This window comes from Anopheles stephensi, chromosome 2 (genome assembly GCF_013141755.1).
Source record: "Anopheles stephensi strain Indian chromosome 2, UCI_ANSTEP_V1.0, whole genome shotgun sequence".
NCBI lineage: Eukaryota > Metazoa > Arthropoda > Insecta > Diptera > Culicidae > Anopheles > Anopheles stephensi.
The window spans coordinates 39,224,009-39,249,264 of NC_050202.1; the positions used below are offsets into that span (position 1 = coordinate 39,224,009).

Genomic DNA, 25,256 nt, shown 5'->3' on the forward strand with positions numbered 1-25,256 from the left:
GGGATTGATTCATGGGCCCGTCGTCGTCCCGTGTGTACCATTCGCGCTGATGGATAATTGAAAATGCAGATACACACATACACGCGCAATCTTTGCTTGGGTCGAGTGGCTCTCAAGTTAGCGGTACAAATTAAGTCATTTTTCACAAATCTCGTAGCGTTTCTCGCTCTGTCTGTCTCTACCTCAGCGGCTCGCTCTCCCGGGATCGTAGCCGATGATTGAGCTAGCATTTCCCAACGGGCAACCTCCACACCTTTCAATCGTGCGCATAAAATGGGGTGGGGAAATATTTTGAAGCATGTCTCAGCATAAATTAAACGATTTGTTAAATTTCAAAGCGACGCGAAGTTTCCACTCGTTTGCCCGGTGAAGTAGATAGCAGCAAGGGCTACCGATAGTGAACAGGAGAGCAGACCACTCGCCCATTGAAGCGAGTCTACGGAGAGTGAAAGATCGTCATCTACGACGGTTGGACCTTTTAGGTGGTCGATAAGTACCATTGACGGATAGTACCAACAGTTGTGAAGGCTTAAACATTGAATCATAATTTGCCTAGAAAGTGTTTCATTCTACTAAGTAAATGCTCGTTTTTTTCAGGTTTTTTCGGATCAATCAGGAATCGATATGACTAAACCCATGTGTGTGTGTTCATTTGTTACTAAGCTAGTCAGTGTGCGTTCAACTACAATGTTATACACACGCGGGCTATCGTAGTCCGACGATGATCATCTGCGATCATCTATGTTCGAACCAAAACGCCCGAAGGGATGCGAGACATTTTCCCTCACCAGAAGTACGTCTCAGGTACGAAGAAGCATAGCTCGAAGAAACAATACAAGCAACAAAGCCATGCCACAGCAAAACACTAACGGCAAACAAAACAATAACAACAGCAGGGAAAAAAACACGCCGGTTAATAACAGTTCTCATTCTCCCTCCCATCATCGACTCATCGGGAAATAATCAATTCAATTCGATCCAGACCCAAACACGCCCGAACGATGCGCGCGCCGCCTTCCCAGGACAGGTTGAGGTATTCATCACGCAGCTAAAAAGAAAGGTTGCGAGTCATATGAATCGAAACTTCCTTTATGTGTTGGACCCGAACTCCGAAGGCTCTCGATGATGAAGATAAAAACAGAATCTAATTTTCAATACTGCTGCCCCCGAGCGAACGAACGAGCGAACGGGCAGCTGAGCTCTCTGGATGCTTTTGCAGATGGCTGAAAATGGCTTCGGAGAGGCTCAAGTCTCCCTCTTCTCCAAAGGGGTTTTATAGGGTTGTCCGGAGTTTTCCTTTCTTTCTTGGCGAAACCCCCCAATTCCAGTGCTGGCTAGCACCAATTCTTCTGGAGAGGGCCGTGGCCGCCCTACGAGAATCAACATCATAATCGCCTCGAATTTCCTTTTACTTCGCGCCGCGCGCTACCGTTCCCTTTAGCGGGGGCAACCTTTACTACTCTACACAGAGCGCGCCAAACATTGGTCTCGGGCTCCCAAGAAGCTGGATCGCGCGGAGCGTCATGGCAAGTTGTGGATTATTAAGTTATTAAATTAAAATTGAGAAATTAGTCGCACCGGCTTTACCACCGTCTCTACCAGCTGTACCGTACATAATGGTAAATCTTTCGATGCGAGGATCGATTAAAGAGAGGTGAATCAATCATATTAACCAAGCGCGATACAATATTTGACCATCGGATGATTGTTCTCTGGGAACGTGTTGCCGTTTCATTCTACTTGTGTTTGGAGGTTTATCTTCAGCAAAACAATAGTTGGTGTTGCAGAGTAGCTGTGGAACAATAGCAAAACTTTTCCTCAAGTATGGCTTCCCACACAATTACTTGCGTATCACGCTGACCTGGTCGTGGTATAGTTTAACTGCGCTGGAACTCATAAATCAGTAGCACAATTCGTTTTGTTCGGTTCCTCACCACGAATTGAATATTTTGTTCGCTAAATAATTTTGCACCATATTCCCCAAAACATCTAGGAACACCTCGAGGCGCGAACGTTGTATAAACCCTGATCAAGCGGTGATAAAATGCGTGATGGTGATTGCAATCGGTTGGTCACTGTTTTTTTTTTTGTGTTTGTTGGTCGAATATGAAATTGTACACCACCCTGTGTGTGTGTGTCTTTATGTCTGCTTCTGTTTTATTTACTTTTTGCACCACTCGCCACTAACAGACGTTTAGCAAGGCCTACGGCCATATGCGAACAGACCTGCGAACAATAATCGGCCATGCGACTTCGAGTGTCCGTTTCTTCCGATGTCGTGTTCTTTCGCTCTTCTGCGGTTTGCTCGGCTTCCATACACATCCTTCGTCTCGACAGCAGCGGCACCTAGGCTGGCCTGGCCGCCATTGTGTGAGTTTAGAAAGACACAAAGCTATGATCCATTTTATGACGTACTCTATAAACATGTTAATCGAAAAGTCTACGCCACTGGACGCCTATCAGGACGCCAGTTTCTCGTTCACTTTTCGAAGCCAAATTCTTCCACTCACTTACACACATTGATACTTTCACACACCTCGGCAAGATCCCCGTCGCCACCTTCACCACCACCACCATCATCGTCGTGATAATCGGTGCTATCGCTGCTCGACCGTCGCTTCACCTCGCCCACACTATCGTATAGGATGCGGTTCCGTATGCCGTATGGGCCCTTCGGCTCCATTGCTTTCGAGCTTCCTCGATCTCTCGATCATGCCGATCGTGGAATGCTGCGACCGCGGGTGCGTCGCGGGGTTTATTGTTGTTTCACATAGTTTATTACCCAGGCGAACAATATTATTGAAATATCACAATTTTTACGACCTCGCGCGCGCACATCATGCTGCGTCGTGAAGGCCTTCCGGCAAATGTGACTATGACGGCGCTCCAGTTCCATCCGGTTGAGGTACGAAATTCAATGCCGGTTTCCAAAGCATTGCGGACCGGACCAGCGAGAAAATTAAAGCAATGATTAAATCAACGACAACATTGCATTAGTAAGATTTTTTAACATATTTTGCTAATTTAGCTTATCCTAAAACTGTTTCTGGAGCGACCCGGTGGTGCGGCGACAACGGTGCCGGTCTTCATGCGGCAGGACCGGGGTTCGACTCCCATCCAGATCGTTTCTCCGCAGTGAGGACTAACTATCCAACTACGTGGTATCCATTAAGTCTAGTAAGCCAGAAATTGCAGGCATGACCTAAGAGGTCATTAGGCCAAAGAAGAAGAAGAAGAAGAAACTGTTTCTACGCCAAAAGCCAAGCCGCATCTTTCATCGATGATAAGTTATGTTATGCTGCGATCGGTTAAAACATTTCTACATTTTTTTTTTGTAATATCGTTCTAACCAAGAACTCCTTTTTGTATATTACAGCATGTTCGACACCCTTGAGAATAGTAGGCGATGGTTCCGTTTTCTTTCCTGTACGTTCTCTCTCTTTCGCATGTTGTATAGTGTTTTCTCTTTCATACTCATTGCCTGTACGTGTTTTGCCACTAGAAAGAGAGCGCTAGATTCTCATTTACAAAATATCACAGTGGATCAATGCGAGCCTTTACATGGCCAGAAAATCACGTTTTTATATTGCTTAACTTGGACAAAATTAATCCAGTTGAATTTTGAACAACAACAAAAAAAATAAATATGGATTATTTCAGGCTTCAAAATGACGAGCTGTGAAGGTCACAATTTGAATACCATAATTTCGTTAACTAAATTATCATCACTTTCGGTAAGCTTTGATCTTCCTACACATCAACTTTAACGGTGATTGGCTGATGTGTAAAACCTTCCTTGATGATTGCATCTAGTTTATCTTCGTTTCGAAACAAGTTCTGAAACAACTCTCTCTCCATTCTGAGCAGTGTGCATTGCGCTGACCGGTTCCATTTCCAAAACACTATCCTGCGGTCAGTATCTCGCATATCCTGCACCATATTGACCAGTACCTTAGCTACCGTAGTATCAACCGAACTTATGTGCGATCCATCCAGAACGATAATCGCATCGGCCTGTTTGGTCGCTTGCTTGAGCACGAAGTGTTTTAAATATTCGGCCGCCGAATACACTAAACCTTGGTCGACTTGAAGAATTAGAACGTCCTTTCCTTCGATTGTCAAATGAAGGGGAATGACAATCGGGCGCGATATTTGATACAGCACAAAACATATGTTAATTCCAATGCCGACCAGCATACCATACTCCAGGCCGAGCAGTAGGCAAGCGATCAGCGTACTTATCATGGGAATAATGTCCACCCGTTTCGTGCGCCAAATTTCGGCTGCGGCATGAAATTCCACCATGAAAAGCATGGCCGCTATGATCACTCCTGCTAGGGTCGATTTCGGGATGTAGTAGAACGATTCGGTGAGCAATCCAAGGGCCAGCAGGACTACCACACCCGTCGTTATGCCACCGAGCTGTGTCCGAACGCCACTGTTATTGTTCACCGCCGAGCGTGTGAACGATCCTGTTACCGGCATGGACGACACAAAAGAACCGAGAATGTTGCTGATGCCGAGAGCAATCATTTCTTGCGTTGCGTCGATAGCTTTGCCCTTCGAAAACGCTTTCGCGATAGCGATCGATTCCAGCACGGCGATTAGTGGCAGCGTTATGAGGGATGAGCCGAGTTCAGCAATCATTTCCGAAAAACTGTACGCTCGGCCGTGCAGAGTTGTGGTGAACGGTGGTGGTTGGAAGGGTGGCAATCCCGGAGTCACGTTTCCAGTGAGTAGAAACGGTTGCACATTGCCTACATCGCTCAGAACGTAAGCCAACAGCGATCCACTTATCACAGCTATTGCATTCCTGGAGAGGGTGATGTACCTCCCAACGATGCGCCAGCAGTTGCTGCCTTTGATGTTCTTCATTTGCATCAGGATTAGAAGAACGACGATGGTGGACACGCCCAGCACACAGTCCCACAGTCGGATATCGCGCCAGTGCTCGAACACATTGATCCAGGAGTCTAAAAATTCGTTCGATTGGCCCGGAATGCCAAGCAGAGATTTCATCTGCCCGCTTGCGATCGTTATTGCCGCGGCAGACGTGAATCCAGCCGTCACTGGAAACGATATGAACTGTACGAGGAATCCGATGTTAAGTACGCCGAGCAGAAGAATCATGCAGCCGGTGACGAACGCGGACAGTATGGCAAACTCCACTCCCGTGTTTCCTACGTGAGCTTGAACCATGAGAGCCATTATTGCCGTTGGCCCAATGGTCACATCTTTACAGCTGCCCAGAATGAAGTACACGAAGCATCCCATAAACGACGAATACAGCCCGTACTGGGGATCTAGGTTTGCAATAGCGGCATAAGCAATACCTTGAGGTATAACCGTCAATGCGACTGAAAGTCCGGCCACAATATCATCCACGAGATACTCCAACTTGTACGCCGGTAGCCATTGGAGTACGGGTAACCGCTTGAACAATTGCTTACGGGTGAAAAATCCATGACTACAGGTTGACAGCAGTTGGCCGAGATGCGGAAAACTTTCACTTATATCGTCATCTGTAAAATTATTAACACAGAATCATCAATTTTTCATATTGCAATGAGAAGACCATGTCCACGCTTGGCATACCGTTTGATTTGCTATCCTGGGGCATATTGAGCGTTGATTGCATTTCTAGCTGGAGAACTTCGTTTATCTTTTGTTACTAAAAGCGAGCTTTATTACCTTCTACATTTAGACCTTCGTTCAATTCACCATTAAATCATTCCACTTCACTAATTTAAGATTCACACCAAGCAAACCGAGTTCTATGTGTTTACGGCACTATTTACACAATTTGGCACCGTACTGTTGTTGTACAATTTCAATTTTTTGCGTCTTCCTTTCAAACCCGGTAGAAAACGGCAAACACCGCCTACCGTGTTTGCGACGGTTGGAACGAAATAATAGTGCAATACTCCTCGACTCAGCACTGACTTTTATTGAACCGTTTTAACCGGGGCTCCGTTTATAAGTACGGTTTATCTGCGGTTTTAAGCCGATAATTCGCCTGCAATGTTTGCGCTGAGAATCACAACGATCGCTCACGAACCAGAACCACACAGAAGCTTATCATTTTTATTGCAGGACCAATGACATACTTAAGAAGGACATCTGTTCAATGGCCATCATGGCGATTAACCCAGTTGTCTACTATAGTTTAAGTATAGGCGATCTGAAGATATCTCTCCGGAGCATTCGTTTTGGTAACCGATAAGCTTTAATCTATTTTCAAAAGAGTATCATCACTTGCAATGAAGTTCTTCCCCTGTGTGTTACAGCTGAAGGATAGGGTACAAAATCAATCAACAGTCTACAGTTTTATTCGTGTTTGCCATAGGCAAGTGCATCAGTGCGCTCTAATCGTCTATCTACATCTTTGGGTATGTCCTTACAAACTAGCTGGCTACCTGTAGACGACTACGGTACACTTTCACTACATACCTCCTTGTCTAGCCGCTCCAGACCGCCATGCTTAAACAGTGGGTAAAATTGCTCCCTGTTCAACCGTATCATGGTGCACTTAACAGACCGATTCCAGTTCCACAGCAGTACCGTACACCCTCGGAGGGCCAACTCTTCGACGAGGGTTGAAAAGATTTTGGCGGCCGTGGAATCGACGTAGCTGACATTGCTACCATCGATTATCACGGTGGCCACTTGAGTCTTATCCGTAATGTTCACTACCTCATGCTTCAGGTACTCGATGGACGAGTAGATAAGGCTCTGATCCGGTTTCACGACCATGGCCTCAACGCCGGATCGCGTGCGAAGCAGCGCCTGATCAATCCTGGGCCGTGACGTCATGTACAGCACGAAGCAGACGTTCAGCGCGATACCGATCAGCATTCCGTACTCCAACCCCAGCAGCAGACACGACACCAGCGTCACAACGAACGGTATGATGTCAACCTTCTTCGTGCGCCAAATTTCTACGGCGGCGTGAAACTCGATCATGAAAAACATTGCTGCTATCATTACAGCGGCTAGCACGGACTTTGGTATGAAGTAGAACGTGTCGGTAAAAAGTCCTAGGGATAGCAACACCAGTATGCCGGTCGCTAGGCCACCGAGCGGTGTCCTTACACCGCTGTTATTGTTCACCGCCGTCCTGGTGAACGAGCCCGTAATCGGCATGGACGATACGAACGAGCCGAAAATGTTGCACATACCGAGAGCGACCAATTCCTGTGTTGCATCGATGGATTTACCCTTGGAGAAAGCTTTTACGATGGCGATCGTCTCCAGGATTGCGATCAGCGGAAGCGCTATGATCGATGAGCCGAGCTTGAATGTCATTTCACTGAATGTGAGCGTTTGGTTCTGCAGTACCGTCGTGAACGGGGGTAGTCCTACTGGTGGTAGACCCGGCGTTACCGCACCTGAAACGAACCGAATGAACGGCGTCTTGCTGAACTTTTTTTCGTTGCGCCCCGTACAGCGTCCGATGCTTACCGGTCAAGGAGAAAGGTGCGCTTCCCACGGTGGAAAAGTAATATGCCAATGCGGCACCTCCAATGACGACGACCGCATTTCGCGAGAGGGCAAGATACTTACCTACCCCGGACCACTTGCCTCGCAAGCTTCGCAGCACTAAGAGCACACATATCGTTACCACTCCCAGTGCAGCATCCCACACCTTCGTTTCGCCGATGTGTCGGTACACGTTGACCCACGAGTCGACAAATTCGTTCGAGCGTCCTGGCAGTCCCAGCAGCGATTTTACCTGTCCGCTTGCAATCGTAATGGCGGCGGCAGACGTGAAACCGGCAGTGACAGGCATCGATATGAACTGCACCAAAAATCCTGCGTACGAAATCGATCAAGGGAATCAATGAGGAGTTCTGCAGAATCAGGATCAGCAGCATCTGTACCGCTCTAACTCTTACCTAAGTTCAGCAGGCCAAACATCAGGATAATACAACCGGTCAAGAATGTCAGCAAAATGGCAAAGTCAGCTCCAAGACTGCCGACATACACCTGCACCATCAGTGCCATGATGGCCGTCGGACCAATGGTAAGATCCTTACAGCTGCCAAACACACAGTACACGAAGCAGCCCATAAACGCCGAATACAGCCCGTACTGCGGTTCCAGGTTTGCCATCACGGCGAAGGCAATTCCTTGCGGTATCACGGTTAAGCCCACGGAAAGTCCTGCCACGATGTCCTCCACAAGATAGTTGACTTCATACTCGGGCAACCACTGCAGTATCGGTAGTCGTTTCAGTAGAAACTTTCGGTCGCAAAAGCCTTCCAGCTTCGATGTCAGCATTGGGCCGACCGAGGGAAACTTTTCCCTGCAGTCGTCTTCCCCATCGGTCACATTGTCTGGTGAGAAAGCACAAGCAGTAAAGTAAGTAAACCATCAGCGCACTAACTTCCCAATGAAAATGAAACAAAGCATAGTCCAGCGGCCCTTATCAATGCCAATATCGCTCATTGAACCGTGTGAATTCTGCTGCTGAGCAACAGTCTTTAACCCGCCGCACGATTCGATTCCAATGCACCTCACGTTCGTGAGCACCGTACGGCTAAAACACGTACCATTGCGTTGCTTTTGTTTGTGTTCTATCAGTTCCGATATCGTCATGCAACTCGCTTCCGTTTTGTGGCTCAGCTCGCTGTCAAACATCTCACTCCCGCTGGTTTCTAATCACATACACAAACGCGTGAACGCGTACGCCTATCGTAATTCACTGGCCCGTTTACTATATTTTACAACGTTTTGTATCAGTTCAATAGTTTACAGTGATGTTTTTTTTTATAATTCATACAGCAAAACAGAGCGTCACAACAGTGGTCGAGCGTCACGATGCTAGATCACGTGATTCGGCCTAACTTTCCCAAACGCAAATAACACAACACTCGAAGGAATGAGAGCTTCACCGAAACGACCCTATAACACTGGTCATTTGCAATTTACAAAATAAAAAATCCCCCCATCTGTTCTAGGCGGCTCACGAGCCCAAGCCGTCTGATAAACTGAACCGCACGTTACTGAACGACGGGTTTACTGTGATCGGCAGCTTCGTTATATGAGCTGCCGTCAGCCATCCCCCCGGAATGGGAGGAAGCGTAAGCGCCATCAGACACTTCTGCAAACTGATCGACATGGAGAGTGGGGGGACGAGCTTGACGAGTATTGCATGTTTAAATTTACATTTGCACTACTTGCTCGTATTCGGAATACTATTCCCAGGAAGATTTTCTGTACGGGCATACGAGCCCAGATTACAATAGCAATCGACACACACGAGCCAGCCGGTATGTACCGATAGATTCTTCTGGCAGTAGGGCTACATACTTTTGGGTTTGTCTGTAGATTCACTTATTGTTGTACAGCTCCTCGCCGGTGATACGGAATGCTAATGAATCAATGGTGTTTTGTTTGGGCAAACGATTTGTTTAGTAAAGTGCTACGTTGCGCTGTGCCCGGAGCATCATAAACCCACAACTATCAATACAATTTACGAGTAACGATCGCATCACTGTTATTTGCGTTTGTACAGGATTCTTCTAACGTAACGTGACGATTGGGAATTCCACGACATCTCGCTGTCAACGAAAAGCGATCGTTGCACCGGTTTTCTACATAGCATCAGTCTTTCAGTCTGTCGAGCGCAACCGATCAGTTTAGCAAATATTGTGTTTCCTACCAAACGAGTTGATTTGTTTAGTTATTAAAAGAGTGTTAAAAGGCCTTCCGAGTGATACGAAGCATACGAAGACAGGCTAATCCTTAACGATCAGTGATTGCTTCCTCACAGTAAGTGGGCCCAATTAAATGATAACAATAATATATTTCAATGCCATGGGGAGGTCGGTGGGGATGGATGGGTTTAAAAATAAAAAATAAACTTTGCGCATGAAGAGTGAAGAAAAATGAATGAAAATGATGAAGAGCGAGCCAAAGAATCATTCTTTGCTCACTGGCGCTAAAGGTGCAATTAAAGGTGGGACGATATTTGTTTGTGGAAGCTGTAACTGACCATGGCGCCTCGTTTAACAATTATAAAAGAAAACAAAACGATACGCTCCAGACGGCGGCGGCTAGCTAGCTGGCAGCAAGGTGCTAAAAATATTTATCACTATATCAACGTAGATAAAAACTGTCGGCCGTTTCGGTCAAAAATAACCTACGCGCACGTATTAATAGACCAAAACCGTCTTTGGTGTTTCTTTTATCTGTACTATTCTCGACCACCAATTGTTATACAGTCAAGGATTCATCACTAAGGCCAGCTTTAGGTTGCACATAACTCTAATGAGCATGAGTCTGCGTAATATATATATATTGTATATATATATTGTAGCTGTAAGATCACAAGCCCTTATCAAGCCTTGTTAGGTTCTCACAATTTACACAACTAACCTGACGAACAATTGATGTTCCCCGGTAACAAAGATCAACGGAATTATTACATAAAATATGACTGGCGACAAAAAGCTAGGTAATCATTTAACAAACGGATGTGCTAGTGCTATCGACATTTGATCCGCTGTTGTTGTGATGTCTGCTGATGATCATATATTATGGGGGTTACCCGCATTTAATGGCCCCAGTGTATCGCTGTCAAGTGAAGCTCCACTAGCAAAAAGATCATGTTTTCGTCGCCTATTTTTGAGGAGTACGAATACAATCCACAACAGGAACTGTCTCACTATTCGTTGCTCAACTATTCTCAGCATCCAGCACACAATTTGAACCACTTCTGTATCACAGCAGAAATGATCATTAATGTGTGTGTTTCCGTGCAAAATTCGATGATACTACTAACCTCGTGCGTTGGGTATTGGTTTCAATAACGGTTTTTCCTTTTCGTCTGCCATCACACTGTACTTTACACTTTCACGAAATGATGCCACTTGCACACGAAAACACTTCGAACCAGTGACCACTTGAAGTAGGTAAAAACGTCGCTACCGTCACCGGTGTGTTTCGAGAAGACGCGCCCGTAGGAACTATTCGCTGCCAGCAGTATGGTGGCTAACTGGCGATAAAATGTTTCGACTGCATGCCGTGTTGCGATACTTATAATCTAAAGACGACTTCGTGCCCTTATCATCGGTGATATCACATTAAAATTTGCTTCGCGACAGTACGCTTGACCACACGATGATAGTAGAACAAACACATCGGAAGGTTAAAAATGAAACGGGCAAGATTATATCCGTATTCTAAACATCAACAAATCTTCCAGTTATATTGTATGGAAAAGGGGAGAGAATGGAGGAGGTTTTGGGTTTTGTTCAACTGATTTTTAATTAAACTTCCAACTTAACAAGCTCAACATGCAAGCCGGTCCCTACAAACCGGATTTAAAATCCAAACGTTGGATACCTTATATCTTTGAGATGTGTTGGCCCTCCGTGTTTGACTTCCTTCAGTTACGTTATTCGTAGCTGGATAATTAATCCTGACGGGATTCGGCACCGTTCCCGCTAACCGGTAGCAAATGGTGCTGCTAAAAAACGGCGACACCAAAACCGTTTTACACAATTTCTAAGCCATCCCTAATCAAACAGTAGAATATTATCAAACTGTGGTGCTATCATTCTATCCTAATCCTTAAGTTGTTTAAATTTGAGTGTTAATGCTGCAACGTTAACAAAAATATTCCCTTATGTTTGTAGTAAGAATCATCCTATCCGGCGTCTCCTTTTCTTTTCGTCAAGCATGTGAACCAATGCAGATTTACTGTGTTTGAAAATCAAGAGCGAAAGCACGAAATATTTCTGATCGGTCAAAATGTAATCGCACCGACCGCTGTGCATTTTTCGAAAGTCTGTTTTTGCCTTCTTTCGCGCTGAGTGTGCAATGCAAGGTATATGGAACTACATACACCTTGGGGTGCAATGTCAGCTGATTTTGACAGCTAAGCAAACCAACATCCCGAACAAATTGTTTGTTTTGTTTTGGGAAACGATTGTTATCGTTTTCCCCCGGAAATCTCCACTGTATAAACGTTTCCGGGACTTTCGACCAGCTTACGATGTGGACATGCAGTGCTGTAAATATTGTTGAACCTGAACATGGCGAGAGCTTCATCGAGAGCACCTGTAAAATCTTTTACGCATGATTAGTGCACGTTGGTACGTTGGCCACCGTATGGCACGCGTTTAGCAGCAGTTTGTGATGCATAACCCTTGTCCGTTGAAATGACCTAGTTAGTGATAATCACACTGCTTTTGCTACCAATGGCAGAGCTTATCGTCGGCACGCAGATACCGTCATCCAAACTGGACACTTTTTACAACCCCATACACACAATCAACGCTGCCTCATCATTGTCGACATGTTCATAGTTATTAACCAAGTATCTTTATGATGCATTTAGGTGTTAAATTGCTTACCGGTTTCGGCACACTTCTTCCCTCCAATCCGAATGGCAAACAGCAATTGACGGTACGATGGTTTACGACCAGCGGCTACCTCGATTATGAACGAAAACCGACGGGCGTACTCTGGGTGTCTCTTGCAGTTGTTACAACAAAGCGACCACACACTTCATTCCAGATTTGAAGAGCAATGAACTTAGAGGTGATGGACACGGCACAAGACGATGCGCCAGCAGACTCTAGGAGCCGGGGTACGTATCATATTTGTTACACGGGAAGAAACACATTGCTTATACTATTTTGTTTGTCAAACGCCACTCTTAGAAAGCTTGGATCATCGGGAAGATTTTCCCAACCTCCGACAACTGATCGGCCGTCACTTTGCTAATCTTTGGACCAAAGAAACCGCCCTTCGCCGGTTGCCCGTTCTACAGTGGGCGCCAACTTACCGGCTTAGCAGTCTCCTGTCGGATGCAATCGCTGGCATCACGGTTGGACTTACCTCTATACCGCAAAGCATCGCTTACGCCACCGTGGCGAATCTGGAACCACAGTATGGGCTGTATTCCAACTTCATGGGATCGTTTGTGTACGGGTTCCTCGGATCAGTCAAAGAGATCACCGTTGCTCCGACGGCCGTTATAGCGTTGATGGTACAGCAGCCGGTGCTAGATCTGGGCCCCGCCGGTGCCATTTTGTTGTCTTTCTTATCTGGCTGTATCATGCTGCTGCTGGGATGTTTCAACTTTGGATTCGTGGTACAATTCATATCAATGCCGGTGATCACGGGTTTTATTACTGCAGCTGCCATAACCATCATCAGCAGTCAGCTGAAATCACTGATGGGCATAGCTTCTTCGGGAAAATCTTCCGGCTTTGTGGATGCGTGGGTCAACCTGTACGAAAACATTGGCGAAACTCGGCTGTGGGACTCGGTGTTAGGATTTAGCTCACTTGCTCTGCTCATCCTTTTGACGGTAAGCCATTATCAATTGCAGAACCGACATTGAAACTGATATCCATTAACTCTTCCTTCCAGCTCGTTAAAGGACGCGGCCACGGCAGATGGAAAGTATTCACGAAATATCTTTGCCTGTTAAGAAACGCTATGATCGTGCTAAGTGGAGGGTTGATAGCTTACATTTGCAGTACACAAGAAGTTTACCCATTCAAGCTGACCGGCAAGGTAGCGTCAGGATTACCGTCGTTGGAGCTGCCTCCATTTGAAACCGACCACAATGGGAAGCATTACGACTTTATCGACATGATACGCACACTTGGTTCGTCCGTGATTTCCGTGCCACTGATATCGATCCTGGAGATCGTTTCCATCGGCAAAGCGTTCTCACGTGGAAGGCTAGTGGACGCGACGCAAGAAATGCTTTCGCTTGGATGCTGTAATGTGGCCAGTTCGTTTGTGTCCTCAATACCGACCACGGCTTCGTTCGCCAGATCAGCGATCAACAGCAGCAGCGGAGTGGTTACACCGTTTGGTGGAGTGTTTACGGGCGTACTGGTGTTACTGGCGCTCGGGCTACTGACGGACTATTTCTACTTCATTCCCAAAACTACGCTCGCTGCGGTCATTATTGCAGCAATGATATTCATCATTGAGTATAGGGCGGTCGCGGAAATGTGGCGCATAAAGCGAATCGACATCGTACCGTTTTTGGCCACAGTGGTATCGTGCCTATTTTTGGGACTAGAAATTGGTATCGTAGTCGGAATAGCTGTAAATCTATGCTTTCCGCTGTACCTAGCATCTCGTCCGCGCATTACTCATCGTGTAATGAATGTAAGTGCACGGAACGATTCATTACAGCTCCCTCCCATTACAAAACGTGCTTTTCTTTCCACAGATCAACGAAATGACGGTACTGATTGTTCGTCCCGATAGTGACCTAGCATTCTCGTCAGCTGAATACTTCCGCGAGAAGATACTTAAGCTAGTGAACTGCACCTTACCACAGGTAGTGCTTATCGACGGCGAATGGGTAAAGTTTGTGGATAGTACGGTGGTTCGGAATTTATCCAGCACGGTGAGCGACATAAGACAGCAAGAACGACACGTGCTGCTTTGGCGATGGGATAAGAACGTTCGTAGTGCTCTGTATCGGTTTAAAAAACGCAAATTTATGCCGCTGTTGAAGAATGAAGAGACCGCGGAAATGGTCATCGAGAACTGGAAGCCAGGATATTCGAACGAATCGTACGTGAATATTGTTTAGTCGTAAATTATAATACAGCGATAAATGGGGTGAAATTATCATCATATAAAGTTCGCACTTACACACTAGCAATTGTTTTCATGTATGGAACGGCCTCGTGCTTATATGTATGTTTGCGCATGCAGAAACATTTTTTAAACGCAAATACATTCGAAGGAAACGCACACACGAAACGGTCGAATCAGATTCGCTGGTTGTTGGCTTTTCAAAAACTCACACCTCTCGCTAGAGGTACCTTGAGCGTACGCGATGCGCCCACCTTACTGCATTCCGCTTGACTTTCTCGTGATGACATGTAAACAACTTGTCCATACTTCAAATGCAATTTGTAAATAGATAGCATCCCGAACCAAGTCTTTCCGAATAGAACAGGCTGCAAAACCGAGAATTATCGCTTTGCCCGTGGGTTTTGGCCGGATAGGGGCAACGGTTTCAAAACCTCTCTGCATTGGGCAAGCGGTGCAACCATTCGCAAGTGCAATATGGAACCGACGTCACAGACGAAAGGCAGTTCCGAGTCCGAGCTACGGGAAGACGTGTAAGGAAATTCACACAAATGGTGCTGTTTTGACCACTCTCCGCTACACTACAAAACCCACCCGTTTTTTGCGATGCCTTAAAAGCGGTGGCGCTGATTACATTTGCTAATGTCGGTGATCTTCCCTCTTTCTCTGCCAATTTCATAGACCGAACGATAACCCCGAGACGTACTGTCGACTATGTTTCTCCGAAACCAATGTGCATCCTCTCTTCCCACAGCATGGAGGGCTGATACGGGAAATGACGGAAAAGATAAGACGATGCGCCGGCATACATATCAGTGTGCGGGACGACTATCCGGCTGGATTATGCTTTGCGTGCCTATCGATACTCGACGAAATCCACCAGTTTCAGCAGCGAAGTAAACACTGTGACGAAATCATCCGAACGAAGCGTGGTCTGCTGGAGCAAATAACGGTGAAGGTGGAAATGACTGAGGAGGACGGTGTACACTTTGTCCCCCCTGGCGGAGGAAGCTGTACCGGTCTGGGAGCTAGTGAAGACTACACCAATGACGATTGTCTTACCGAGAGCAGTATTATTGCGGAAGCTATTACCAGTTTGAACGGAATTGGCGAACTGATGGGAGCATTTCACAACAGTACCGACCCGTCGTCCACATCGCTGCTGTTAAAAACCGAGGTAGAAGGTAGTGCCGGTAGTAAGGACCATCGGTGTATGGTATGCAGCAAGCTTTTCCCGGATCGCGAAGCATGGATGATCCATTTGGCGGAGCATGCCGACGAACGGCCCTACCAGTGCATGGAGTGTTTGGCACAGTTTCGCGAGAAGCGATCCCTAGCCAGACACATGAAAGCCGTACACGAGGAAGTGCGCGATCGCCAGTGCCCATACTGTCCTAAGTCATTCAAGTACAGCCATCATCTGCGATACCACATACGAACGCATACGGGAGAGAAACCGTACGTCTGCGAGATATGCAACGATTGCTTTTCGCAGCACATACAGTGGAAACGGCATATGGCAAAGCACCAGCAGGTACGGAAACCCCCGCCACCGCCACCGCCAGTTGCCGTTGCACCGCGAAGCACTCCTGCCGAAGAACCAAAAACAATCAAATGTGAATTTTGTCCCCGGGTGTTCTCGCGCCTGCAAGACTACCGGAGGCACCAACCGAGCCATAATGCACACAACCTTAATTTAAGCTCTTTGCAGCACCATGCACAACTACATCACCTGCAACAACAGCAGCACCAACCAAGTTTACAGCAAAACAATATAATACTTCAGCACCCGCAACTAGCGCCTCACGTACAACCTCAAGACAACCTCGCACATCTAGGCACGCAATTAGCGCAAAGAGAATAGCACCGTAAAGGTAAATTCACCTATTTCTACCGGTGCAACGGTGCTCGGACGACCAAACTGCAGTTTCCTACTTCGGAGAGGAATACTAACTTTCGTTTCCCACACGAACGAAAGCATGCAAGTACCGATATTCGAATAAAAACCAACCACAGTTAGTTTATTGTACGCCTAGTTTGTTCTGGTTTTACTTGGCCACCTGTCCGGTGGATAATTTTCTTTGGACGAATAATTTTGCTAACTTTTGCTGCTTTAATTTGGTGCATCTCCCCTTTGCGCTCCATTGGCAGCGATTCAATTGTTGGCTTCCGGTGGATATTGGTTCAGAAACTTCCAGCGCGCAACGGCATCCTGTAGCTGCGAATCTGCTCGCAGCATTCCGATGAAAAGCTCCTTCCGCATGCGCAACAGAGCTAGCGCCACGTTGGACTGGAAGCGCCATAGTAGCAGCCGAATATGTCGCGTGTTCAGATCCTCCTCGATGTTGACAAAGTTCTTGGCAACAGTCGTGTCGGCAAAGTGAACATTTTGTCCATCAATCACCACCAGATCGATGTTATCACGCTGCGCGATGCGCTTCATTATCCAGTCACGCAAGCATTCGGCCGAGGAAAAGGCGAGCGATTGATCAATCTTTACCAGCAGTATCCGCAGCCCAGCCAGCTGGATCTCTTCGCCCGATAACCCCGGACAGGACATCAGATACAGCAGTATGCAGCAGTTGATGCCGATGCCCACGAGAATACCGTAGTCCAGCTCGTAGAACAAACATGCCAGTGCGGTTGCCAAAAATGGAATCATGTCCAGTTTCTTGGTACGCCAAATGTTACCGATCTCTTCGTAATCCACCATAAACAGCATCGCCGAAATGACGACCGATGCAAGCGTTGTCTTGGGAATGTAGAATATCGCATTAGTGAGCAAAGCCAGAGACAGAGTCAGCATCACAGCCGTTACCGCACAGCTCATCGTCGTTCGCACGCCACTGCTGTGGTTCAGTGCCGAACGGGTGAACGAACCGGCTACGGGCAGCGGGGAGCAGAACGAGACGAACAGATTGGAAATGCCGAGCGCGATCATTTCCTGTGTTGCATCTATGATTTTCCCCCTCGAAAACGCTTTCCCGACCGACACTATTTCAAGTGTGGTAACGAGCGGGATCGTAATGATGGATGTTCGCATGACGCCCAACATATCGACAAAGCTGTACACGGTGCCATTTTCATTCGTGTAGGAAAACGGAGGCACCTGGAAGCTGGGCAATCCGGCCGGAACATGCCCGGTCAGATTGAAAACGGGGTTGTCCGTGTCGGTCGTCAAGCAGTATGCCAGTGTGGCTCCCAGCACCACAATCAGCGCATTTCGCAACAGTGCCAAGTATTTGAAAAAAGTTCGCCATCTGCCTTCGCCCAAGTCTTTTGTTAGCTGAAAGAAACAAAAACAACAACAGTTCGAAACGCGTGCGTGGACTCATTTGATCCGGGCCTGCATATAAGGCATATCGTACTACTCACCCGCAGCGAACAGAGCATTAGAATCGAACAACAGCCGAGCACACAATCGGCCGTTCGGACCTCATCGAGATGGGTGAATACGTTTGTCCAGGAGGTAACGAAATCGCTTCGCCTGCCTTGAGTTTTAATGCCCAGCAGGGAGCGTATTTGTGCGCTTCCGATCGTCAAACAGGCAGCGGAAGTGAAGCCCATCACCACCGGGATCGAAATGAATCTGACGAGCACGCCCAGATTTAAGGCACCGAAGGAGATTGTTACCACAGCGGCCAGGAATGTGAGCAGGGCCGTGCCATACTCCAGCTCCTTCACAATGTCCTGCACCATTATGGCGGTGAGCGATGTTGGAGCGATCGTAACATCCTTCACACTACCGAACACAGCGTACGCCAGGCAGCCCAAAATGTTCGAGTACAGCCCGTACTGTGGGCCCAGGTTGGATAGAATGCCGTACGCGATGCTTTGAGGGATAGCAGTTAACGCCACGGTGACGCCCGCTATTAAATCGTACAGAAAGTACGAACACTGATACTTCGGCAACCAGGACAGTACCGGAAGACATTTTTTTACCATCGAATAGCTCCATAGTACTCTGGCCCGCTGTCGCAACCAAAACAAAACTTCCCTCGGTGGCGATTCTCGATAGTCGTAGTTGATAAAACGCTCTGTTTGTGGGGACGATTCAATATGGACATTAGATCGGCGTTTTAAAAACACTTCCCAACTCTCTCTCTCTCTATCTACAATAGTTACCGTCATTTTGATTCTCCACCAATCGAGACACTCGCGGCATTTCTGCTTGCACCGGACTGCCTGCATTTTTTGACATCTTCTGCAACAGGTTCAGTACGACGGAAACGTTTCCTTGACGACGAACAACAGTCAGTCTGATTATCAGACGAAGTTGTCGCTACAGGTTGTCATTCGAGTTACAAAGTATGAACTATAATTGCTTACAGCTGGACTGGATTAAAGCAACTGTCGGACCGCATCACGCTTTCGCATCAATAAAAACAGCAAACAAGGCGGAAAACGCTGACCAGTGATAAGCTCTATTCAATTACCGCTACGATGCGTACGAATGTGGTGCTTCCGTTGGGATAGTCAGATACTGTGTCTCTTCTCATGATGGACGCAGCAAACTGTCCCACCAATCATTATCAGCTGGAAAGACCGTTGGACCACTGGTGATCGATAAGCTGCACGAGATTCGGGCGACAGCATCGGCCGAGCGTGATATTTGAATGGGAAACAATGAAACTCCAAAACCGGTGTAAGCCGCACTTAGCTAATCGCTTTTATTTACTAGTGGCTTCAGCAAAAAGTGAAGATCCTCCGCACGGCATGTACACAAGCCTTCGCTGTTGCAGTATCCTCCAGCTTTGCCTTTGATCACGCAGTACATCTTGCAGGCGATCGATGACACAACTTTCGCCGTAAACAGTTTGCACGTAGTTTGCACATCATCTACCGCCAGTGCGGAGGCCACTACACACATCAGTACAAGTATCGCTGGAACGACCAAAATTCTCATTTTGCTTGCTTAACGAAGACTAAAAGAGTTGGACTCATGTTTGCCTGAATTTATCAGCCATAGAACAGATTTTCGGTCGGGCCGTTCGGGGCGAAACACAATCTGTGCAAACAGATTTTTCTGCGTACATATTGCACGGAGAAAAAAAACAAGTGTCTGTGTACAGCAGGAATATAGGTTTAAATAATGCATATTGGACCCAGAGCGACTTTTCGTTCAACTTTGTAGCAGTTTATGCATTTATTTCACTTTTGCGGAACAATTCACACCAATCCATATCCCGACATTAATTCATTTACTTTTAAATACATATTCAAATCAAGTTTATATTTACCTAAACAAGAGATCGTGTAAATTTCTCTTTCAAAAAAATTGGGCTTTTGGTTGAAAGCTCAGAATCGGGAAAGCTCAAAAAGCTCAGCAGCCACGCAAAGAGCCTACGTGGTGTACGGAAGAGACTCCGAAGTGCAATTATAGGAAAAATTAGCAAAAACCGTGTTTCTGTACAAGTTTTACAAAAAAGTCAATTGAAAAATATAGTAAATTGGAAAACGTATAATAATTTACACACAATTTGTTGCGTAGCGAATCCCATCGACCACCGAAGCAACACATTTGGAGTTTTGGTAAAGTTTTGCAACAGGCAATATAAGCAGACACCGAATTTTGCTGTCACCTCCGCTGTCAAACAGATCCGTAAACAATCTTTCTTGTTGTCAAATTTCGGTTCCTACGTGGTTCTCCCATACCAGCCTTGGTGAAATGTATATGCGTGAGTTTTTAAAGGCGGACCTTTAACCTTCCACGCATAGAACCCAACGTATCGCATTGCTAGTAACACGCTAGTACACCCACCTGCCAACGATTCCCTGCATGGATTAGATCGAACAAGGTTGGCCTGCGCATAGTTTGTCTGCTGGATAAAAGTGAAAGTTTGTTTGAAAGTTGCCGGACCGATAGAAAGCGCCGCATCGTCGCGACGTGTTCACGGAGCAACGTTACAATGAAGCAGAGCGTGCTGATAATCTTGGGCATATTGATGCAGCTTGCATCGTTGACTATTTGCCAACGTGTAGCACCTGGTGTCAATCCAAACCATTATGTAAGTAAAGTCAACAATGGTGCTCTATAGTCACTCATTGTATCGGTTCGTAATATATTTCTCCAGCAGCAGCAACAGTATCAGCCACCCCCTCCACAGTATCAACAAGCTCCTCAACAGCAGCAGCCGCAGTATCATCAACAGCCACCGCAGCAACAGCAGCCTCAATACCAGCAGCAGCAGCAACAACAACAACAATTCCAGCAACAGCAGCAGCAGCAGCAGCCACACCAGCAGCAACAGCAGCAACACCATGGTGAACATGGCCAGCAGCAAGTGCTTCATACCGGAAACTTACAGCAAGAGAAACAGTACGATTTTGTCCTATCCATATGTTAGCCGGGACCATGGCGAAAAATAACATTACTTTGTTCTTTCCATTTACAGGCACATTGCCGAACATATGGAAGTGCCGATTGATACGAGCAAAATGAGCGAACAAGAACTGCAGTTCCATTACTTCAAAATGCACGATTCGGACAACAACAACAAGCTGGATGGCTGCGAGCTTATAAAATCGCTCATTCATTGGCACGGTAAGTTTCATCCCAAACAAACCACTTGGTTTTCTTGTTCCCTTTTTTGTGCGTGTTTGTGTTTCCTCGCAAAACGGCTGCTTCGTACATTTTGCCACCCATAGCCACTAAATCATGTGCAGTGACATTTCAACGGAAGGGACGAAGAAAATTCAACTGTGACCATGGACATTTTTGAGCTTCATTTACCCCTTGTTGGATTAAATGTAAAATAATTGCTATAACCTGCATGCCTGGTATTCATACTCTTTGTTTTTGTGGTGTTGGTTAAACTGCAAAGTATAAGCTAACCGTGCCGTTCCCGGAAAAGCTTAAGTAATCGTACATGTGATGGAAGAGTAAACACTACTAACCGGTGTTAGTGTACGGGCTTTCTCTGCTACATGAAATGACACTGGACGCCCTTTTTTTCTTAACAACCCCCTGTTACTAATGCCACGTACACACAACAGCGCACAAAAGAAAACAAAACGTGTATTAACTACCACCCTACCACCACGCGGTTGTGTTTTGCACCTCCGTACCATCGGTTGTACTTTAAACGGACACCATCTATTTTCCTATCATTCCTCGCCATCGGCATCGCGACGGTTCGTCGTGGTGGTAAATGATGCAGAACAAGGCAAGGCACAAGAAAACAGTGGCCACCCGCAGCACGAGGAGAAAATATTCTCCAACGACGAACTGTCTGCGTTGATAGATCCGATCCTTAGCTCGGACGATCACAATCAGGATGGTTTCATCGACTATCCGGAATTTGTGCGCGCACAGCACAAAGCAGCCCAGCAACAGCAGCAAGACCAGCCGCAGCAGCAGCAGCAGCCACACCATTAGTATTTCCGTTTCCGTTCATCACAGTTGACAGAACTGGTTTCGTTATAGCGGAGAGAGACTGATAAGATAATAATTGAGCTTGAAAAGCGTAGGTCCTCGTACACTGATACTGAGCGACTTCCTGGATTTAACGGAGGAGCAGAATTTCTACACCTAAACCTGAAGAGTTGAATCTTACATTGACACATTCCGGAGCAGAATAATATACGAACCTTTTAGGTTTATCGAATAGCGCAAATCCAGTATTAGTTTCCGTCGTCTTATTCCATGGAGAAGCAAACAAATGATTTGTATACTGTTACAGTTTCGTCCAAATTTGTCTGATTTGTGATTTTTCGTTACATACTAAGTACATCTCAAAAACAATAGTCGCTATCTTGTGTCACGTTGCATTTGTTTCAATGTAAAAAGCGTGATTTCCATATAATTTAACTCGTTGTCAAAGCGCGAAAGCTACCAGGGTGTCAGGAAATTGATTTGAATGAGAGCAGCCATTCGGAAACAACAGCAGAGACGACCGCCGCACGCACAAGTATATTGACTTTTATTTGTGGTTTTTTTTAATGAATGTAAGTGATTGTGCGCTTGAACGTGTGTGTTGTGAATATGTATGTGTTTGTTTCGTTTAAGTTTTGTTTGTCGCAAAGGGCAGCAGGGAAGCAATGAATTGGGAAGAATTACATTTTGTTGCGAACAACTACAACAAACAAATGAGTCTTATGCTATCCTTCATCGGTCATTGTTCATCGGTGTGTCCGAAAAGTCTCATCGGGGCGGTCATGAACTGTGCGGGGTGTTACCATTTGCTTGTAAACGCGTAGAAACGATTGAAAAGTCCGCTCGCCGAGCCTTAAACTATCCACCTTTGCAGCTGATGATAAAGCAGAACACCACGAAGAACGAACGCACCGGCCAGATTATACAGACGAACAGTTGGAAGATATCGTAGATTCGGTAATGCGGATGATGGATTTGAATAACGATGGTTTCGTAGATTACTCAGAGTATCGGATGTCTGGTGTGGAAGAAAATCGGCGCGATGATTTTCCCGAAGGGCAAGCGTGATAAAGCATAAAATCGAGCAACCAAACCAGCACGGTATTGTAAGCGGTTGTGGGAATATGCTTAGTGCATTGTGTGCTTATGCCTATGTATGTGGCCGTTCTATCAATCGATACACACATCTATGGTTTATTCTGGTGAGAGTCTGCCAAATTTTAACAACACTGTTTCCTCGTTCAGAGAAAGATAGCGGCGAAGGTGAACATCAGCACGAACCCGTTGCGTATACCGACGAACAACTATCGGGCATTGTCGATGCGGTAATGAAAAACATGGATCGCAACAATGATGGTGTTGTTGATTGGCCGGAGTTTGTGCTTTCGTCAACCCGTCGCTAGTAATGCATGAATCGTTTCTTTCCTTGGTGTAATGTATACTACGGGGCAGTGACATCATCACTTGGTTTTGTTTGATAACTTTATCTTTTAATTGTTTTGTTTTTCAATTATACTAATAAAATAAGTGCATCACAATATACGTGGGAAATTTTAACTGCAAATTTACAAACAACACAACACCGCATTTTGGGTTTTTACTGGTACAGGGGCATTGTGCAGCAGCATCGTGCAGATATGGGCTTTGAACCTCCTTAAATTACTCATTTGCCAATTGCAGACAATGAAAAGGAACACGGTGACGGCGAAAAGCATGCCGATGAGCATGCCGAAAATCACAACGATGCTCAACCGTATGACGACGCTACATTGCAATCCTTGGTTGATCCGATAATGGAAATGATGGACAAAGATCATGACGGGTTCATAACATATACCGAATATCGACAGCACGAAAATGGACAAACGCCATAGTAAAGCACACCTGGGCGGATACTGTGAAACACAGTGGTGTGCAAATGTAGCTAAGTGTAATAAAACAATTAATACCATTTATATCCAGTTGTGATAAAATATTTGGTGCACATTTGCTCATATCACACTGCTGATGAGAAGGAATAAGGTTAAATTATTTGTTTCAGGCTCTATCATGTATAGTGAGGTTTCTTGCTAATTGTAGCAGACTGAAGCAACTTTCAGACCCAACTTCACTCTGGTAGCAAAGAATATATAAAGAGATATAGGTGTGCAAAAAGAATGCCATTTCTAATCATGTCGACCAAGTGTTGAAAAGCCGCCAGCCAAACGTGCGCTACAACCGATACCGATAGGACAAGACGAACCGATAGGACAAGTGTCGCGCCAATAGCAACGGAACAAACATAGTCTTTCAAAGCGGAAGCAAAGACACTGCCAAGTGATACGCTAGTGAGATGGATGGCTCCGTAGCTGCCAATGCCCGTAGGCATTCAATGCTGGTGAGTAGCACTTCGTCAACGAATGTACGATGATGTATGAGCGCGTGCAAATGATGAAAACACATGGAGTTGCAGAATAGTGAAACTAAAACCGTTGTGACGGTGTCCCTGCCAGTAGGAGCATAATGTTCTGAGATAGCTCATAGCAGCATATCACTGCGGTATGCTGACAACAGAACTTTTTTAGAAGACCTTCTATTATTTGGCGTCCTCCAGAAGTGTTGGCCGGCCACCATGACATATTTTTTCGTAATTTTTATTGACCCTTTTACTTTTTATTTAACTTTTACTTGTGTTCAAAGTACACTTAGCGGATCTTACCAGCGCAAGACTAGTGAGTAATTACTAGTATCACAAATGAATACGAACAAGTATGGCTGACCCAGACTGGCGCTCACAGGACCAACCACAAATCGCATTCGGCACATGCTCCCACGATATTGTCCCGACCTACATAAAACCTCTTCACAATATTGCTTACTTAATCCGTTCTGAGTCAACATTTCAATTTGATAAACAAAATATAGTCGTGAATAAGACTCTACACTCACAACATTGTATTTGCCATGACGGCATGTTAATAATCTATGCATTGATTTTTATTAAAATGTTAAAATTCTTTAAAATCCCATTGACCGTTGGGTCAGTTTAAGAAACACTGCCCACTGGCACTGGCACGTTAGTTTGCTGCGAGAAGAAACATAATAACATGCGCACGCGTGCTCCGTTCGGTAACGATGTGCTGCCGTGTTGTACTGAGCGCATTTGAGAAATCCGCCAAATCCGCCGACGTCGTCAGTCAGCTGTTTTGCCTTAATTGTATGCGTGGTTCAACTACGGCCAAATTGTGTTTTTTGGATCAAACTATGCTACGAAGGTACGGGAGGATTTCGTTCGGGGTAAATTAAGATTCGTTTTTGAATG

General features: G+C 45.9%; 6 protein-coding genes across 20 annotated transcripts; 3 read left to right on the forward strand and 3 right to left on the reverse strand.

Moving 5' to 3' along the window:
- Positions 1–3,546: 3,546 nt before the first annotated feature.
- Positions 3,547–5,949, reverse strand: LOC118507808 (sodium-independent sulfate anion transporter-like). The gene is made up of 2 exons (XM_036046871.1): positions 5,596–5,949; positions 3,547–5,522 (listed from the first exon to the last, which is right to left on the reverse strand). The coding sequence occupies exons 1-2, from the start codon at positions 5,636–5,638 to the stop codon at positions 3,751–3,753; spliced, it is 1,815 nt and encodes a 604-aa protein (XP_035902764.1). The 5' UTR covers positions 5,639–5,949; the 3' UTR covers positions 3,547–3,750.
- LOC118507804 (sodium-independent sulfate anion transporter-like) lies at positions 3,547–11,037 on the reverse strand. 2 transcript variants are annotated; one of them, XM_036046863.1, is made up of 4 exons: positions 10,787–11,037; positions 7,896–8,336; positions 7,462–7,812; positions 3,547–7,388 (listed from the first exon to the last, which is right to left on the reverse strand). In XM_036046863.1, exons 1-4 carry the CDS (start codon positions 10,836–10,838, stop codon positions 6,427–6,429), a joined length of 1,806 nt encoding a protein of 601 aa, XP_035902756.1. In that variant the 5' UTR covers positions 10,839–11,037; the 3' UTR covers positions 3,547–6,426. The 2 variants fall into 2 exon arrangements, with proteins under 2 accessions (XP_035902756.1, XP_035902755.1); XM_036046862.1 differs by lacking the exon at positions 10,787–11,037 and adding an exon at positions 8,553–9,310.
- On the forward strand, positions 9,616–14,643 carry LOC118507806 (sodium-independent sulfate anion transporter-like). Of its 5 annotated transcripts, none has more exons than XM_036046867.1 (6): positions 9,633–9,774; positions 12,347–12,414; positions 12,526–12,598; positions 12,672–13,324; positions 13,387–14,142; positions 14,207–14,625. In XM_036046867.1, the coding sequence occupies exons 3-6, from the start codon at positions 12,538–12,540 to the stop codon at positions 14,573–14,575; spliced, it is 1,839 nt and encodes a 612-aa protein (XP_035902760.1). In that variant the 5' UTR covers positions 9,633–9,774; positions 12,347–12,414; positions 12,526–12,537; the 3' UTR covers positions 14,576–14,625. The 5 variants fall into 5 exon arrangements, with proteins under 5 accessions (XP_035902757.1, XP_035902762.1, XP_035902760.1 ...); XM_036046865.1 differs by lacking the exon at positions 9,633–9,774 and adding an exon at positions 11,866–12,101; XM_036046864.1 differs by having other exon boundaries at positions 9,616–9,774; positions 12,347–12,598; positions 14,207–14,643.
- Positions 14,644–14,842: 199 nt separating this feature from the next.
- On the forward strand, positions 14,843–16,609 carry LOC118507812 (zinc finger protein 287-like). 3 transcript variants are annotated; one of them, XM_036046880.1, is made up of 2 exons: positions 14,843–15,113; positions 15,262–16,609. In XM_036046880.1, the coding sequence occupies exons 1-2, from the start codon at positions 15,058–15,060 to the stop codon at positions 16,442–16,444; spliced, it is 1,239 nt and encodes a 412-aa protein (XP_035902773.1). In that variant the 5' UTR covers positions 14,843–15,057; the 3' UTR covers positions 16,445–16,609. The 3 variants fall into 3 exon arrangements, with proteins under 3 accessions (XP_035902773.1, XP_035902775.1, XP_035902774.1); XM_036046882.1 differs by having other exon boundaries at positions 14,876–15,113; positions 15,335–16,609; XM_036046881.1 differs by having other exon boundaries at positions 14,877–15,134.
- Positions 16,573–19,091, reverse strand: LOC118507807 (sodium-independent sulfate anion transporter-like). The gene is made up of 3 exons (XM_036046870.1): positions 18,706–19,091; positions 17,956–18,617; positions 16,573–17,866 (listed from the first exon to the last, which is right to left on the reverse strand). Exons 1-3 carry the CDS (start codon positions 18,779–18,781, stop codon positions 16,736–16,738), a joined length of 1,869 nt encoding a protein of 622 aa, XP_035902763.1. The 5' UTR covers positions 18,782–19,091; the 3' UTR covers positions 16,573–16,735.
- Positions 19,092–20,184: 1,093 nt separating this feature from the next.
- LOC118507814 (multiple coagulation factor deficiency protein 2 homolog) lies at positions 20,185–23,912 on the forward strand. Of its 8 annotated transcripts, XR_004905713.1 has the most exons (5): positions 20,190–20,588; positions 20,655–20,899; positions 20,976–21,124; positions 22,830–23,109; positions 23,201–23,276. XR_004905713.1 is itself a non-coding variant. In XM_036046888.1 (4 exons), the coding sequence occupies exons 1-4, from the start codon at positions 20,490–20,492 to the stop codon at positions 23,021–23,023; spliced, it is 687 nt and encodes a 228-aa protein (XP_035902781.1). In that variant the 5' UTR covers positions 20,185–20,489; the 3' UTR covers positions 23,024–23,497. The 8 variants fall into 8 exon arrangements, 7 of the variants coding, with proteins under 7 accessions (XP_035902781.1, XP_035902777.1, XP_035902778.1 ...); XM_036046888.1 differs by having other exon boundaries at positions 20,185–20,588; positions 22,830–23,497; XM_036046884.1 differs by lacking the exons at positions 22,830–23,109; positions 23,201–23,276 and adding an exon at positions 21,741–22,669.
- Positions 23,913–25,256: the final 1,344 nt, after the last annotated feature.

What these genes read in the sequence shown, in the direction of transcription:
- LOC118507808 (XM_036046871.1), bottom strand. Translation starts at nt 5,638, where the DNA reads ATGCAATCAACGCTCAATATGCCCCAGGATAGCAAATCAAACG. An exon ending in CCAGGATAGCAAATCAAACG is followed by an intron (nt 5,523 to 5,595) that starts GTATGCCAAGCG and finishes ATAATTTTACAG; the next exon opens with ATGACGATATAAGTGAAAGT.
- LOC118507804 (XM_036046862.1), bottom strand. Translation starts at nt 8,640, where the DNA reads ATGTTTGACAGCGAGCTGAGCCACAAAACGGAAGCGAGTTGCATGACG. An exon ending in CAAACAAAAGCAACGCAATG is followed by an intron (nt 8,337 to 8,552) that starts GTACGTGTTTTA and finishes CTTTCTCACCAG; the next exon opens with ACAATGTGACCGATGGGGAA. An exon ending in GTTTGGCCTGCTGAACTTAG is followed by an intron (nt 7,813 to 7,895) that starts GTAAGAGTTAGA and finishes TTTCGTACGCAG; the next exon opens with GATTTTTGGTGCAGTTCATA.
- LOC118507806 (XM_036046864.1), top strand. Translation starts at nt 12,538, where the DNA reads ATGAACTTAGAGGTGATGGACACGGCACAAGACGATGCGCCAGCAGAC. An exon ending in AGCAGACTCTAGGAGCCGGG is followed by an intron (nt 12,599 to 12,671) that starts GTACGTATCATA and finishes CGCCACTCTTAG; the next exon opens with AAAGCTTGGATCATCGGGAA. An exon ending in CTCTGCTCATCCTTTTGACG is followed by an intron (nt 13,325 to 13,386) that starts GTAAGCCATTAT and finishes TCTTCCTTCCAG; the next exon opens with CTCGTTAAAGGACGCGGCCA.
- LOC118507812 (XM_036046880.1), top strand. Translation starts at nt 15,058, where the DNA reads ATGGAACCGACGTCACAGACGAAAGGCAGTTCCGAGTCCGAGCTACGG. An exon ending in TCCGAGCTACGGGAAGACGT is followed by an intron (nt 15,114 to 15,261) that starts GTAAGGAAATTC and finishes CCAATTTCATAG; the next exon opens with ACCGAACGATAACCCCGAGA.
- LOC118507807 (XM_036046870.1), bottom strand. Translation starts at nt 18,781, where the DNA reads ATGTCAAAAAATGCAGGCAGTCCGGTGCAAGCAGAAATGCCGCGAGTG. An exon ending in GGTGGAGAATCAAAATGACG is followed by an intron (nt 18,618 to 18,705) that starts GTAACTATTGTA and finishes CCCCACAAACAG; the next exon opens with AGCGTTTTATCAACTACGAC. An exon ending in TAATGCTCTGTTCGCTGCGG is followed by an intron (nt 17,867 to 17,955) that starts GTGAGTAGTACG and finishes TGTTTCTTTCAG; the next exon opens with CTAACAAAAGACTTGGGCGA.
- LOC118507814 (XM_036046884.1), top strand. Translation starts at nt 20,490, where the DNA reads ATGAAGCAGAGCGTGCTGATAATCTTGGGCATATTGATGCAGCTTGCA. An exon ending in GTGTCAATCCAAACCATTAT is followed by an intron (nt 20,589 to 20,654) that starts GTAAGTAAAGTC and finishes ATATTTCTCCAG; the next exon opens with CAGCAGCAACAGTATCAGCC. An exon ending in AACTTACAGCAAGAGAAACA is followed by an intron (nt 20,900 to 20,975) that starts GTACGATTTTGT and finishes TTCCATTTACAG; the next exon opens with GCACATTGCCGAACATATGG.